The sequence below is a fragment of the Mya arenaria genome, chromosome 3, assembly GCF_026914265.1.
Source record: "Mya arenaria isolate MELC-2E11 chromosome 3, ASM2691426v1".
Classification (NCBI taxonomy): domain Eukaryota; kingdom Metazoa; phylum Mollusca; class Bivalvia; order Myida; family Myidae; genus Mya; species Mya arenaria.
Window position 1 is genome coordinate 45711910 of NC_069124.1, and position 16906 is coordinate 45728815.

The 16906-nt window shown below is 35.2% G+C and overlaps 1 protein-coding gene across 1 annotated transcript; it reads right to left on the reverse strand.

The window, feature by feature from the left end:
- Nucleotides 1-10842: 10842 nt before the first annotated feature.
- Nucleotides 10843-14154, reverse strand: LOC128229026 (uncharacterized). Its single transcript, XM_052940662.1, has 2 exons — nt 14028-14154; nt 10843-13459 (listed from the first exon to the last, which is right to left on the reverse strand). The coding sequence occupies exon 2, from the start codon at nt 13054-13056 to the stop codon at nt 11104-11106; it is 1953 nt and encodes a 650-aa protein (XP_052796622.1). The 5' UTR covers nt 13057-13459; nt 14028-14154; the 3' UTR covers nt 10843-11103.
- Between the last annotated feature and the right edge of the window lie 2752 nt (nt 14155-16906).

A 16906-nucleotide genomic window follows, 5' to 3' on the forward strand; every position in this document is an offset into this window, starting at 1 on the left:
ATTAAAGCTCAAAATTAGTATTCAATAGATATGTAAAAATGTTTATATACCTTAACAATAATTGGTTCGAAATTATATTTAGTCGAATTGGATGGTCGTAATTTTTAAATAACACGTGCATTTAATCTAGTAAATCTGTAGTCATCTGGGGTCATATAACAGAAGCTTTTTAATTTTAAATTGTTCCTTTTCCTTAAATTCAAAAATGTCCTTAACTGTTTTATTTAACAGGTAAAAAGTGTTATGAGCAATTGCAATTTATGGGACACTTAAGTTGTTAAAAATGAAAGCGTTATTTTAAAGAATTTGTTTGGGGTTTTTTAAGAAATATAACAATTCCATGTTTACACTTAAGATTATTTGGATGCAATGCATCCAACAAAATACATCTTCTTTCTACAACGCCAAATACCTCTTGATCGAATCACCCACATACTATATATTCCCTGTGTGTATTGATGCATCTTAATATTGCCCTCAACCTATGTCACTCGTGGATAAAATGGAGAGATTTATATCACTGGTTTATAAATATCATATGAAATATGTTACATGCTCAAGACTTTTGACTGAAATTACTGAGACAAAATGCGAGAAATATTTACACACTTTCCGTTTCATTCGGTATTACATGACTATGAAACAAACAGTTCAAAAGCCTTTCAACGCTTTACGCAATTTGATTTGAATGAAGTGTATAATATGCATTTACACAGGAAGTTATGGTTAAAGGTTGTTAGTATGTACTTACACAAGATAATGGTTTTATGCGACACATATTTTACAAACACAAGTACAAACTAACAATCTAAATAAAAAATGTCAAGTAAGAGCCGATTTAGGCAACTAAAATATAGAAAATATACTTATGACTGAGCTAAACCAAAATAACTGATTTTAGGATAAAATGAATTATTATTATTTCATTTTAAACATTATGGTTTGATATATTACGCCTAATTTGCATTTAATTGCATCATATTTTTTCCGGGTTTTAGCGTGTTCTCGGGGTTTATTTCCGGGGAATAAACATATCCGAATGCGATGACCCAGATTCTATTCTTAACTACACATACCGCAGCAAAATCTAGACACAGGTGTATAATACATGTATTTATTTGATTCCGAACGCGTTTATTTTGAGACTATTTGCGGATTCTGCTTTTTATATTGCGTTCTGTAACTCGCCGATATAAAAATAATTGCTTTTGTATAATTTCAATTTTGTTATATTACGCAAAACGCAGCTTATTCGAATTATATTAACCGCGTAACATAGATAGAAAACTCATAACGGCGCTACTTTTAACAAGGTTATTAATGTGCAGAAAGCAGTCCGTAGTTATAAGAGCAGATTGCTTACAATATAATTTCGATGTTAATGTTAATGTAGATTAGGTCGTTGACCACCACACTTCTAACCGCGCTGGGATTGATACGCCCGTACGCGCATTAATTCGCCAAAAGTTAGAAATGTTATGTTGATCTGCCGAATGCAATTTCTGAGATACGGTTATTAAAGTCTTCAGGCCTAGGGGCCTCCAGTCTAAAAACAAATTAAACCAGTATCATTTTTATGGTAAATAATATTAACATTTGCCATTATCTAATGTAACATAATACAAGTAAAAAATGAACTTGTGTAGCGCTATTATAACACAACAAATGCAACTTAGACACTCATAGAAAAATACGTTCTTTGCAATATTATATAAAGGCAATCAAAGTGTTTCATCCAACAGACATTTGAGTCAGATGAATTTGAAAAGATTTTTAAAATCGTCATAACACGGATGATATTTGAATTGTTAAATAAGTCCAACGTGTATGTTGATCATTGTTTTCAAACTCAATAAGCCATTGTTATTGATACGTAAACGCTTTTTATGACGATAAACATAACAAACAAAAACACATATTTCAGTCCGTCTTTCGGCAGAACCTTGCAGTGGCGCGCCTCACGGAATTGTTGAAGGCGTCAGATAAAATCAAACGTCTTGGTAATCACATATCCTGTTTCCGGTTCCTTATAACGGCATCCGTCTCAAACACGAGAGAAACTTCACATGCAGAGCAGGTACTGTGAACTTTCATTTCCAATTTTCCTATGTTCTTGCAAGTGGAATCAGTAACGAGCTTTGGTCGACATGAAGAGTTCAAATGTCGCATATCCGCCTTTCTTATCCAACAACGGCCAATCATTGACAGTGACTACATGTCCATTTGTATACTCTTTTTCCTTTTCAATAAAGATATGAAATGTGTTTTTCCCGTCCGCTTTCCTCTTCAAGCCGTATGTAAACTTCGTCTTCCTGCTTGAAATTATGGATGGTTCGTGGACAAACAAAACGGCGCCATTGAGAAAGGCAAGTCCAGCTTCTGTCTACAGCAGTTCAGTTTATATCTATATCGGCAAGAAATTCCTTTGCTTCTACAATGAATGCTTCGTCAACAGGACAATTTTCAATAAGGTTTGCACGGTTCCCGATACCAAGCAAGCACAATACCATTCTCAAAAGAAAGGTTCTTCTCCACCCAATTTTACAGGCAATATTTTCCTTAGCATATTCAAGTCCAACGTCGATCCCACATTAACAAGGCCTGCATTTTTTCGGCTGTTGGCGTCTTTTCAAAGCTATACAGCCTTACTTGAACTTCGTTATAAAACATGACCAAATGTTCACGGCAAAAACCTTACAGCGGGCAGCTCTGAGCATATATTTTCTTTCTTTGAAACGTCCTGCAATAGCATCTGCATTTGCTTATCGGCCAAAATAAACAACATCTGTTAGTAGCGTATTACTTGTCTCGCTTTTGAGACTTTTCAATTTTGTGAATTTGTCTCCTCGACGCAGACCTTTATCAAATATTAAAGCTATCGCATCGATTTCTGTGCCAAAATCTGCTACACATTTAAGTGCATCCAAGTGTTTTTTAAGAAATATAATCACAGTGAGAGATAGAGGGAAGTGTGAGAGAGAGGGAGGGAGTGAGAAAGAGAGAGAGAGAGAGAGAGAGAGAGAGAGATTGAGAGATTGAGAGAGAGAGAGAGAGAGAGAGAGAGAGAGAGAGAGAGAGAGCGGGGGAGGGAGAGGGAGAGAGAGAGAGAGGGAGAGAGAGAGAGAGGGAGAGAGTGGGAGAGAGGGAGAGAGAGAGGGAGAGAGTGGGAGAGAGAGAGAGAGAGAGAGAAACGTTACATTCTAAATCAGTTAATTGGAATGAAGTAAAACATTAATTGATAAAATGTGCTCTCTTGCTAATGCTCACTCCTTCAATTCTCAATCATTAACATTTGACTTCAGGTCATCTTATTATTACATAGAACATATTGCAATTTAATACTGTAAGAAAGTGAATTCAGACAAAAATAAGTAGTGAGTCATCAATAAATTAGATTATCAGATCCTTCACAGCAAACTCCAAATACTCACATCTCCTGGCAGTTTTGAAATACAGGGGACCAACCTGCAGTAGATAAAAGGTTGCATTGAATTTGACCACAGTATCTGGAAGTTAGAATCAGCATTTTTGCGAAATAGTGCAAGATACAATTTCTAAATCATGTAAAAAGAATTCTAACATATGCATTTTACATTCAATAACTACACTATGAAGCAATTTAAGTAGAAACATACATTTACTGCAGTAACCCTTCGGCACTCACAAGTATGGTACATCATGCAAAGCACTGCACAATGAATCCTTTTAACAATTTTTATCTCTTGAAATAAGTTGATAATGTCAGTAAAAAAATCCATTTTATTATTTGCTTGTACTTGATAGAAAAAAGTAACTTACCTGCTGGCTATGGTGTGAAATATGGACCTCCTGCGCAAAGTCCCAGCTGTAGTGGACGGTTGCATCTAAGAAACATGGCTCTGAATCAAAATTAATATTTTTTTATATTTGAAATTGATGGCCTAGAAGGAGAAATATAAGTTAAATAAAATGATCTGGGTTTCTTTTCATTCTGTTTCAGATTTATATCCAAGTTCTTAATATTTATACACTCAAAGTTTACATGTATTTACAAGCATCACAGGCATGAAAAAAGCTTAGCTAATATGTAAAAGTCACTTTCACTGATGCAGACAGACATTCTAAAAAACGATAACACAATATCCAGCCTGTTAATAAATATAAATTAATAGCTTTCGACATATAATATTTTAATTATAGAAAATCTAGAAACTAGAAAATCTCTTAGCATGATATAAGACAGCTGAAACTATAGCGCAAAGAAATTTATTAACCAACGCACACCTTCAACTGTAATGTTTCACTACAAGTAACTTTAGAGTCATCGCACTGCATTCTATATTGCTCCCTCTGATGTCTAGCACTTTCAACATGACTTTCATATTCATCAAGGAGTGTCATTTTATCATCTTCAGAAATGGCACAACTTTGTGAAATATTACAACAAAAAGTTTGGCATCTAAAACACAAGTCTGTTTTTGGTTTAGCTAAGACTATATGTGGGCACAACCCACGCAATACTCTGGTAATAGTACTAAGACTAATACTTCTAGCACCATCTATTTTTTTCATATTCAATATAAATGTCTGCTTGTGACTTATAAGATGGCAACACAACACTTTACTATTGCGGTGGTCTGGAAGCCTTCCGGGAAGGGGCATTGCATTTTCAGATGCATAGCAGATGAGAAACTTTCTAATGTTTTCTCTTTCCTCGAATGTGAGTGCATTATGAGGTAATCTTTTGGTATTACCATGAGTCCAAGCAATCAATTCGTCATTATCAAGAGAGCGACCAATTCTTTTTAGTTTCTCCTTTCGAATGTCATGTATGCGAAACAGAATACTTCACGGCAAACTTCAACCCCCTTGTAAATGTAAAACATCTGACTGGGCCTAACCCTCACCTGCCGTTTATGTTTACTACTGTCTGTTTGTTGGCCATTTTGTCTGTGGCACAACATGCCAGATTTGATTACAAGATCAAGTTCATCTGTCTGCAAACCAGCCAAAAATATTCGTAAGTCTGTAATGTCATGACCATCGACAACTTGACTGCATAGTTTGCCAAAAAGTTTTGTACACTTGCAGGTCTGAGCAAAAAAACCCATCAGTTTTCTTTCTCTGTCTTAAATCTCTGCAGAAGGTTCTAAATCATGGGCAAAACTTTCACACTGAACAGTCTCTGTATTACATATATCATCATCAGATTCATCATTTACAGAATAACTTTCATGGCTAGAATCATTTTCTGAATCAGACAGATAAAATTCTATATCACTTGCACCAGAAACCTCTTGACACAAATCTTCACGAAAATAAAGTCTATCAACTTCTAGTCCGTATAAACAACCGCTTCAGAGTCTTTGACGATTTTTGTTTTGGCGACTCTACGCGTCCATATCCCACTTGTTGTTTTCCGCACCAAGAATGACAGATCCCAACGCTAAGTATATCGAGCGGCAAGATAACGCGCACCTGCTAGATAGTTCCAAAATGGCGATACTTTGTTGACAGAAGCCGATTTGAATAAGTGTTTCATTAAACACTAGTGTAATAAGAGAAAATATTGGCTAAAATAATTTATGTTTTATATTTATATTTTATAACTTTTGTGTTTTTATTTAACAATGCAGTGTTATTGTAAAGTAGCAGTCGAAGAATATATTTTACATTGGTATGAATCAGTCAACTTGTGGCGCTAAGGGAACAAAATGAAAATCCAAATGTTAAAAAAGTTCCCTAAACGCGCATTATTGAAGCTAATCAACTTCTAATAACTCTTCTCGAAATAACTGATCTTGACTTGATTCATAAGGGATGGTGCTTGCTTGACTCAACTGGGACGTTTTCATAAATTGTTCAAGTGTTTTTCAAATTTTCCGCCATAATATCTGTTGCTATTAGTAAACCGTTTGTTGTTACGAAAAAATACTTCCGGGTCAAACTGTCAAAAGGTTATTGAAAATAAACATCAAATGAATACTTAAATAAAGGATGACAACATGAATAAAAGCATACATTACCTTCCAAATAATTGTTTCCGTGTAATTAATCCGAAAAACATACTAATGCCGTGTAGATAAACCGGCGAAACCGTCATATTTTTGGTCTATATTTCGACATGTTTTCATCAAAATGGCGGAGAGCGACACCTTCAGATCATGGGCGATTAATCAGGATTTAAGGTCGACAGCATGAATATTATCGACAATAATCAACTGATAGCAGAGTGATGAGCCTTTATAGAGTGTATTTACGTCGACTTTGTAAATGCTGTTAAAATAATGCCAAAATAATTAATTGACAAAACGATAATTGCTCTGCAAACGTGTTGTTTGTTTAATCTCGCTTTATCTCGGTAACGTGATTACCTCAACAGGACTCATTTTCGCTGACGACGTCACAAATTTATTATCGTAGTCAACAAATCAACAATATGTACTTATTTACTAGTGCTGGTTATGCGACCTTGTAGTTTATTATTCATTTCGTGCGATGCCGCCATCAATCAGCGATGCCGCTTTTTATAACTGAAAAGCGTATATAAATCTCTGCCGATGCTGCTAAAAATCAGCGATGCCGCTTTTTACAAACATTTGTATATCTCTGACGATGCTGTGCAATTGACCTTACGACAGGATTTGATTGACAGGTCCTATCAGCCAATCAGAATGTAGCGCTGATAAGCCGTGTTGCTATCCGCCATTTTGTCCGTCAAACTGACCAGAGTCCGTCATATACATGCGCTGGCATTTCCTCGCCTTTTTAAGTATTATGGTAAAAAGGTGTTGTCATGGCACTTGTAATTCGGATACAAGGTAGCCAGGCCGACAAAAGAGAGTGTGCAATTCGTTCTGTATTCGAAACCAGCGAGTAATTTAGAAAAATGCAAGCGCTGGATCAGAATCTGTGGAAGACCTCACCAACAGCTGAACTTGGTAATTTGAAAGATCGATGAAAGGCGAAACATCTATACTGTCTGTACAAAAGTATTTTTCTGATCAAAACTACATATTTGCTTATAAGGGGGTGGGGGGAATCAATCCGCTAAAACATTATTGAATACTGAAATTGTCCGTGCATGACCTAAATTAGTTTTACTATTTTTAAACTATAAACATTCATTCAAGATAGAGGTATTTTTGTTGATACCGTTATGTATGCTTATAAACTGCTTTGCTTTCAAAGTAAATCAGGAAATATCGTTCAACTAAATTTTTGTCCGAACCATCGCATGCTTCCGAATCTCATCTACTTGTATGGTTACTATGTAAACCAATCGTTATTGTAGCTGTCATTTCGACACATTTCATAGATTCCTTATTTTCATATTAGCACTTTGTCGACGGGAAACCCAATCAAGAAAACCCTGACCCTCAAGCAGCTACTGTATTTGACAAGCTCACACCAACTAGACCTAATATCTGAGCCACCAAAAAAAAAAAACAGAACAGAACGATCTGAATCGCTTAGGTATTATTTTCTGTATAAATCAATTTATTTCACTGTACATTTGAATCAGTTATTAAGTTCATTAGAACTTGATTCTGCCAAACATGTGCTGTAAAGACTTAGACTTATTATGAATAAAAAAACAAGTCAAACATGTACACGATTTCAATGTTATTCTTATATTTGGTGCCATTTACGTAAATCTACAATATCTAATGATAGTTCATCGCATGTTCAGCTTCCGGATCACATGCACACTCGATTACCAGTATTCTTAAAGTTACACTCTCACAGATTTCTGTTTTTACACTTTTATGTCTCAGAATCGGATTATTTTGGCATTCTTTAAATTAAGACCTAATATATAAATCACAAAGCAAACTTCTTCAAACGAGCAAAAATATGATAAATGCAATCGAATCTTGTGTAAGTTGTCAAAGCGATCAATCTGTGAAAGTGCAGCTTTAACAGTGAAAAATAACTTCTGCTAATGCTATATGATTTAAAATATATTTGCCATTGCAATAAAGAGATGTTCACCTACAATATCATTCATAAGCACCAAAGAAATATCAAAGTTTAAGTAATGTTTGCAAAACAACAATGTATTTAATATATCTGATATTAAATATGTAACAACTGGTGTTATACTCCAGAACTGAAGCTAACATCATAGAGGTACATCCTTCCAAGAATTCATCAAAACAACATGCTGAACAACTTCAAGAACTCTCTTCAAAAGACCACACTTTCCTGAAATAAATAAAAGATGCCAATATTAAAATAAATCAGTTACATGTATTGTTAAATATTTTAATACTAGCTGTAAATGCTACTGCGTTTGATGTTTGCTTTCTACATGTATATCATAATGAGATATTGACAAGATAATAGCTAACTGTATGTTTTATGGTTGTTGTGTTTTTCTGGACAAATAGTCCATTACTTTTGTACAGCACAGTAAAACTAAATGTTGTAAAAAGCTTTAAAATAGGTCCTACCGATTATTGTAAAACTTGTCATCACATCATCACTGGTTTTCTCTTGCGGTTGACATTGCCTGGACTGGCATATATCATGTGTGTGTGTGGGGGGGGGGGCGGTTTCTGGTCTTATGCTAGGTCCCCTGTGGCGGTCGGCTTGTTGAAGACAATAACAAAGGGACTTCCTTATATCCATCAATCAGAATACTTTAATGGTGGCAACGGTAAACAGCAGGAGACCCTCCATCAGCCTTAACAGGATAATGGGGGAGGGTAGTGTGTGTGGGTTAGAACCAGCTGCCCGGTCAGCTTAGTTGGTCAGAGCGACGTGCTAGTGTTCCGGTGGTTGTGAGTTCGAGCCCCACACCGGGGGCTCTTTTCCTCCCAGGTCTACTTTTACAGCCAGAGTATGTGAACATGTTCAACAATTTCTGTAAGAACAAAAATCAAAGCATGTGAATGTTTGAGCAATGCAAAAGTTACAGATTGGTATCACCCACGATTGTCACTTGTCAACTATAACATTATTATTTATAAGGGGGGGGGGGAGTGCTCAGTCGCTGAGAACTGAAACTTTTTATGCATAACCCTAATAAACCATATCTGCTCATACTATAGAATACAAGGTTAGCTGGCATGTAACTGTCATTTAATGTCACTTCCGGGTTCCCCATTCGGGCAATTTATGATTTACTCATATTGTGCGATGATTTAATCTTTGTTTCAACAATACTGTAAGAATGACCGGTGTTATTAAAAGTTATACTTACCCTTGTTTGCATTTACAGTATGCGTCACACACACGCTTTTCCTTTGTATCGATGTCAATGTTGACAACATGGCGGCTATCCCGTATCCGATTTTCTCTCACTTGGATAGTTTTTACCCCGTAAATGTTAGATATCGTCATCCTCTAAAGCTATATTGAGCCTTCCGATGTAGCAGCCAGGTACAAATTCCTTTGACTACTATTTTTTTCGCAGTGAAATGTCACATTTATGATAATTTGTTATGAATATCGGAAAGCGAAACGTAGCGAGACGCCATTGCTTCATTATTTGTTTGACGGAAATAGACAGAGTTCGCTCCCTTGATATCAGGGGGCGTGGCTTAGAAGCCGCTGTCGTAAAGTCAATTCCAAACAATATTAACTGCTTTTAAAGTTACAAAATACTCTTTAACATAAATGATACTTGTACGTTTCTTATATTAAGGGAAGCAACAACATACGGACTCATAATATGTTCTTCATGTTGTCTTACTTATAATCTATCAATAATGCAAGCATTCTAATATGACAAATATACATCTGCTGTTTCTTACATTTACCATAGTAACTCTATATAATATTACTATTTAGCAAATCAATAATGTCTTCTAAGTTTGATACAAAACTTTCCATCTTGACAGGTAGCCGTCACCCAACAGGGAACGACTAAAACCAACTTCAAGTTTGCGTATCACTCGATATATCATTGTAATTGGCGTGAAAAGTAGTCACCATTTCCCGTGCCATGATTCATAAAAATGCGTCTAAACCTGTCGACGATGGTTTCAAAACCCGGATTGAAATACTGACGGTTTAACATTATGCTCCCATGCAAACCGTTCCACTTGCAAAACATTGGATCGCTGAACAACAATTTCCATTGTTTCAAACGAAATACCACAATCATCACAATTTAGACAAAAACTCCACCCCTTCATTCTCCTGCATATGAATTATATATCGATACTTCATACTCGCAAAACACATACGCAACGAGTGGCTTAAACATTGTTTAAAACGAACCATCATCAGGACATATACAACAGTGCAAAACACAAAATGCAATTCATTTTTACTACTTCAGCCTGCCTCCGTTGGCAAACCCATGAAAAACACCTTATAATAGTCACCTCAGTCAAACCCCATACAGTTCCATTTCAAACAAATATTCAAAGCTCTAAATCAGTCCAAATGCGAAATAGAATATTTTTCCTTTGTGTTTCCTTTCTTACAAAAAAAGATCACGAAAACTGAACATATCCGAATTTGTCTGTTCAATCTATACTGACACTTATATTTCTTACTGGTTGCTGAAAAGTAACCTATAAAATATTTTACCGAAAACACATAAAAGATGAAATTGAAGCTTGTGTTTTTTTCGTTTATTCCAACTGTAATTAAACGTGAACTAACCTATTTTGCAATCATTCAGGTACAAAAAAATGTAACATTGGTTATAGTAAAAATTTTCACATGTTCTTGCTTTAAAGATAAACCTCTTTAAAGTAACACCATACTAATATTGGGTTAACAGACATCTTAAATGCACATATCTGTGCATCGGGTACTCCTAGTTCGTTCATAAACAGCAATCAAAACTATCAGGACTAAAACTAACTTAGAGACCAAACTTACTTTAATTGAGAACAAACAACAGCAACAACATGAACTATATTTCCATTTAAAAACATTCATGAAAGCTATGAAGATATGAGATAACACGCAGCATGCTGAGTGATATGTCACCAAGTAAACATTAAATAGAAAACTTAAAGTACATGAAATCAATATACACGAATTAAAACCTTGCAGTCAAGTATGGTGGATGCCCTGGAAGCCTTTCATTTCCTTCAAACTGTCTACTTTAAAACGAAACAGTGGTTAACATGATCGATAGGGAGCAGCGCTTTTGACATCTCAATCACCAAACATATCGTCGCTATCCAGAGAGGACAGATTTTCAGATAAATCTGACTCCTTAAACGACTGGTATACATTTAAATGTTCCACGCTTGTGTGTTCCTCTTTCTGATAACCTTCTTGATAGTCTGAAAACCTTTCCCCTGTTTGACATGGTGTATTGCCAGCACTGTCACGACCGATAGGTGAAATTCGGGTTTCCATTCCAGTATCAAACATGCATAGTTCTGAAGATTCATATGTGCCAAACGTTTCAAAGATGTGTGGATCTTCACCATGTAAGCGTTCTTGGGTAGGGTACGGATGTTCAGAGGAAACCAAACATTTAGGTTTCGTGAAAGAATCCGCATCACTTTTGCCGGCTGATGTGCGGCCACTTAATGATAATCGAACAGACAACTTTGATTCATTGCCTAGCTTTATAGCGTCCGACATCAAGAACTCTTGGTGGATTCTATAGCCATGTTCATTCTCATAGTTTAGAAATTTATCACCAACATTTGGTTTTTCAGAGTGTTCTGTTTTAACGCCAGCTTTTCTTTGCGGAAATTGAGCTCCCTTTTCACTTTTAAAACTAGTGTTCATTTGTTGCATATAGAATATTTCCTTTGGCTCTGTATGGCTATCGAGTTTTATGTTATTACTTTCCATGCAAACTCTACCAGAAACGCCTGGTTTGAATACTGTCACGCTCGTATCTGAACTACTGTTGTTACCGGAGTACGAAAGATTATTGTGTTTCATTAAAACTATGTCGTTCTCTCGCTCGAAGTCTACCGACTGGCTGTTTGTTTCTTGAAAGCTTTCATTTTCTTTACGTCTTAACCGACATTCAACCGATGGGTGTGTGTCTTCATCTGAACGAAGACGAAGAAGGGCCACATTGGATGTTGAATTCGATAATACTGGAGAGTTAAGCCTGAGTTTTGGAATGGTTTCGTCATCATCAAATGTACGGATGCTGAAACGTTGGTGAAATGACGAGCCTTTAATTAAAGCATATTTTCTTTTTTCATCTAATAATATATCATCAACCACTTCCGTATTCGGTTCTCCCCCTTCAATGAGGTCTGTGTGTTGACTGTTCCGATGCGTTAGAGTGTTCACCTTATCAAAGTAAGCTGAAATGAATCCAAATTCGTCGAAATGGCCTTCAAGGGCAAGGTTCATAGAGAATCGTAAATTGTCCAGACAGTCTTGGTACTGTTTTGTCAACTCCGCTATTCTAGCTCTAGAAACGTAATAAAACATTTTTCTTCGTGTTTCTATACCAGTCCAGTTTCTATCTATATCGGCAAGAAGTTTCGTTGCTTCTAAAATGCATGTTTCGTCGACAGGACAATTTTCAATAACGTTTGTCCTGTTCCCGAGACCTAGCAAGCAGAATAACATTCTCAAAATAAAAGATCTTTTCCACATTGTTTTACCGTCTAAATTCTCTTGTTCAGCACATTCAAGACCCATTCTACCCCACATTAACAGAGCCCGCCTTTCTTCAGATGTTGGCGTCTTTTCAAAGCAATAGAGTCTTACTTGCACTTCGATATAAAACATAAACAAAAGTTCAAAGCAAGGACCAATATGGAATACCTTACAACGAGCAGCTCTGAGCATATCTTCGCTTTCTTCGAAACGTCCAGCAATAGCATTTGCATTTGCTAACCGGCCAAAATAAACACCATCTGTAAGTAGTGTATTACTTGTTTCGGTTGTGAGACTTTTCATTTTGGTGAAAACGTCTCCTTCGCGTAGACCTTTGTCAAATGTAATTGCTATCGCATCGATTTCCGCACCAATAACTGCTACACATTTGTCGGCAAGAAGTTGTCTCCGATATTCATTACTTTCATTTTGCATTTGTAGGATAAACCTGTCACTTAATTGGCTTAATGCAAGCCGAGGATTAATGAACTGTGCATCATCCAACATCTTTTTCAGATTATCAACCATTTTGCCAAGCAATGGCCTTTGACCTGATGTCGATCTATGTACATGTTTCACGCTCGTAGCCGTATCTAGTTTGAAAAGTGAACGGTGCAGTTTTGCTGCTAATCTTATATAGCCACATTCTTCAAGAACAAATACGAAGTCCTGTAAGCAAATATTTTGTGGCAGGTTGCTTATCAACAATTCTGAGACGTATTCTCTGTCATTTGTTAGTGCAATATGGTAGATAATCTGATGAACATATTCTAATCGAGGGTATTTTCTACGAAGTGTTGATGACACAAGTAAAGGGTCGATTTGTAGGATAACCTCTTTTTCCACAAAAACAATGATCTAGCTTCAGCTTCCGTCATAGATTGGTTTCCAGAGACAACCATATTGATCTGGCCTGTAGTAATTGGAGGATCTGTAAAATAGCACATGCAATTTATTGCATTTTACAACGCATCGTGGTATATAAGTTATAAAGACAAAAATAAAATCTTAATTCCATTGGCTTACATAATCCTTTTATAAAAGGTCATATTATAACATAACGATGTTAGAAAAGATATAAGTGTTTGTAACGATGTAGTATTAAAATAATTAGTATCTTTTTTTGAGGAGATGGGTCCTACATTTTGGAACATAAAAACCATTTGGCACTATACTGAACGAGTGAGGTAATGTTTATTATGGTCTCGATATTTATACAATAAGCATAAACATAAGTTTACAAACGATGCAAAGTTTAGTTTTTGTATCAAACTTTCATTAACTTAATTGAATGATAAAAATATATAGAAAACATGTAGGTATTATTTTTCTATTTTTTTAAACATTGATCTATATCTGGCAATCTCTTCTTAACACAATCAATATGTTTAGCTTCAAAGGTTTATAGAAATATACATTACATTAAGTCTTTAGTTTATCAACTATTGTCAATTAGCTTAAATGACTGCTTTAACCAAAGTTTAAATGTAAACACGTACTTAAAACAGTAGCCGTATTCGTATATGTATCCATTTTTGAACATAAATATTCTTAGAGATCCATGTCAAAACGAAACTGATTTTATGAGGCAGTAAAATCAAGGTTAATGTGTCCGTTTATAGTATTTATCTAATAGACATACATGGAAATATTTATATACATAATCAATAATCAATATTAGTCAGATTTGGGAACCCAGGATCGCGTTTCCGTGAAATGTACCGTGAGGTCTGTTTTAAAAAATCGATTGTTTAAATCCTGCACAGCAGAACGAACAGACAGACCTGCAGAGAGAGAGAGAGAGAGAGAGAGAGAGAGAGAGAGAGGGAGAGAGAGAGAATCTTTATTTCCATCAGGATGAAGAGACATGATATACATGCAACTATTACGTCATATATACAGTTAAACAGATATAATGTTACACAAATATATCAATATAAAGTGTTGCTTTATGATAAGTTTATATTCATAATTAAATAATATTGCATATTGCTTGATGTACTACAATCAATTGTATAGCTTTATCAAACTATATTTAAAAAAGACATGAATTGTTTGCCTTAAAGCTGCACTCTCACAGATATAAGACTGCTGACAAAAAACTAGATCTCAGATTTCCATATTTAAGGTCAAAAATTGATGTTTTATGTTTTCTTAAACCGATAGCGACTGGTCGTCAAATATTTTAAAAAATGCGACAATCCCATTGGTCCAAATTAATTACGTATAGCCTTGTTTGGCACCTTTCTCCTATGTGTAGCTCGCAAAAGAGTCACCCACATATATAATGTAACAATATGTAAACGAAACCTTCTGTGCTAGAAACAGATTAACGTTTAACAATTTAGAATTATTTATTAAAAAGTAAAACTAACAATTAGTAATAACAGAAACACAAACAGCAGAAATAAATTCCTCTTATAGAAATTAACTGATGCCTTGAAAAACAAGAAACCATTTACTCATTGGTAAAAATGTCCCTGCACGAGGATTTAATTTATGATTATGTCCGGCTGCTTCAGCCACCACTGACTCCTGCCTTACTACCCGGTAGGACCTCGAATTTAACGATATATATATATATATATATATATATATATATATATATATATATATATATATATAGGATGAACATTTGAAAGGACGTATCTATGGTTTGGATATATAATTTACGCCATTGGACCAGCTACCAGCTTGTAAAGGTTACTCTAGAATTTCTAAAATGATAATAGCCTAATACACATATCTGTGTTTGTCCTTAATCCGGGGCAGAGTTTGATGGGTGGGGAGTTAGAGTGGCTGGAATATAGTGGACTATATATCTATACATCAGATAGTTCCCAACAGTCGGGTTTATTACGCCTTAGAAATCCTTCACCCCAGCGATTGCTTTAAGAATTGATAATTGCTTTAATTAGACAACACTATTTGCAGTCAAACATACCATCCCCGACCCTCACCCGGTGGGGCAAAACGTCGATAAGTGACTTAATGTTTTTGTCGTGTACGACTCGAGTTAGGGTTATGATAACTACACTTGTGTCATAATACTTTTCATATAACTATTTTAGACGATATTAACCACGATCAATGTGGACATTTTTCAAAAGTCATTGGATCGCTTTTTCATTGTTCTTTATCTTATATACACGTTGTTTACAGTATCTATTTAACTCATGAAATAGGGTTCATTGAGATGAAAAACACTGATGAATGGTCAACCAATTAAACTTTCTGGAATTTTGCAATTGTATCAGCATATCAATCAATCAATAAAACTTATCAATGTGACCTATCTAAAACATAATGTAAATAATGATAATATTATATCATTGAACCGTTTTGCACCTGTAGCTAAACCACAACAGGTCACAACCAAACTTATAGCGATACAAATAGAGGAAGGGCCGAATAAAATCATGTTTGTTTTATTTTTTCTTCGGGTACCGCTGCAGTCGCTTATATAGAACAGAACAGAACCGAACAGACGTTTGTTAAGACTTATACATAAAGACATCGTCTAAACACATACAATTATTTTATATATGTCAAGTGTATGTACAAAAAAGCGTATATTTTGTGTTTCATCAACAAGGTATAAACTATAGTATTTTATATGAGATATAAATAAATGTATGTTAATTATGCAATAATGTTGCAGTATGGGAAACATTATGGTTACGAAAATATACAATATTAAGACGAATGATTAAGAGTAGCATTACGAATCACGAATACACAGTGAGTCTTTAACATAATTACAAAGCCTTATCAGCTCACATTTATTAACAGAGTTTAATAGTTGATGGTATTTAAACACAGAGGGTGTATAAAATAATATCGTTTTATATATATCGGCCTAATAACTATATAGCATGGGCATTTACACACAAAGTGGTACTCATCTTTAATATCAATTTGGTCACTCAACTCAACTCAACTATACTATACTTTATTGTAAATAAAGGCCTCCGGCCCAGAATACACCATAACATTGTATATAGTATATAATTGAAACAGTGCCCCCTTGCTATCTCGATTATCTATCGGTTTTCAATAGCAATCATTATTTTTGAAACATAGTATGCTACTTGCTTTAAAGCGTATGCATCTTGGGTACTCATTAAGTTAATAAATGTTGACTGACATGTCTGACCATTGAACCAATTAAAAAGGTAATTTGTTCTTATTTCCCCGTATTGAGGACACTCAAAAAAGGCATGATACTCATTTTCAATGATCTGTTCGTTCAGAAGTGTGAGACAATAAAAACAGGTGCGATCATTACGCTGAACAATTTAATGTCTGCCTAATTCTATATTTAGTTTATGGTTAGAGCATCTAAATCGCGCTAGTGATCCTCTTATCTGAAATGGTA

What these genes read in the sequence shown, in the direction of transcription:
- LOC128229026 (XM_052940662.1), bottom strand. Translation starts at nt 13,056, where the DNA reads ATGGTTGATAATCTGAAAAAGATGTTGGATGATGCACAGTTCATTAAT.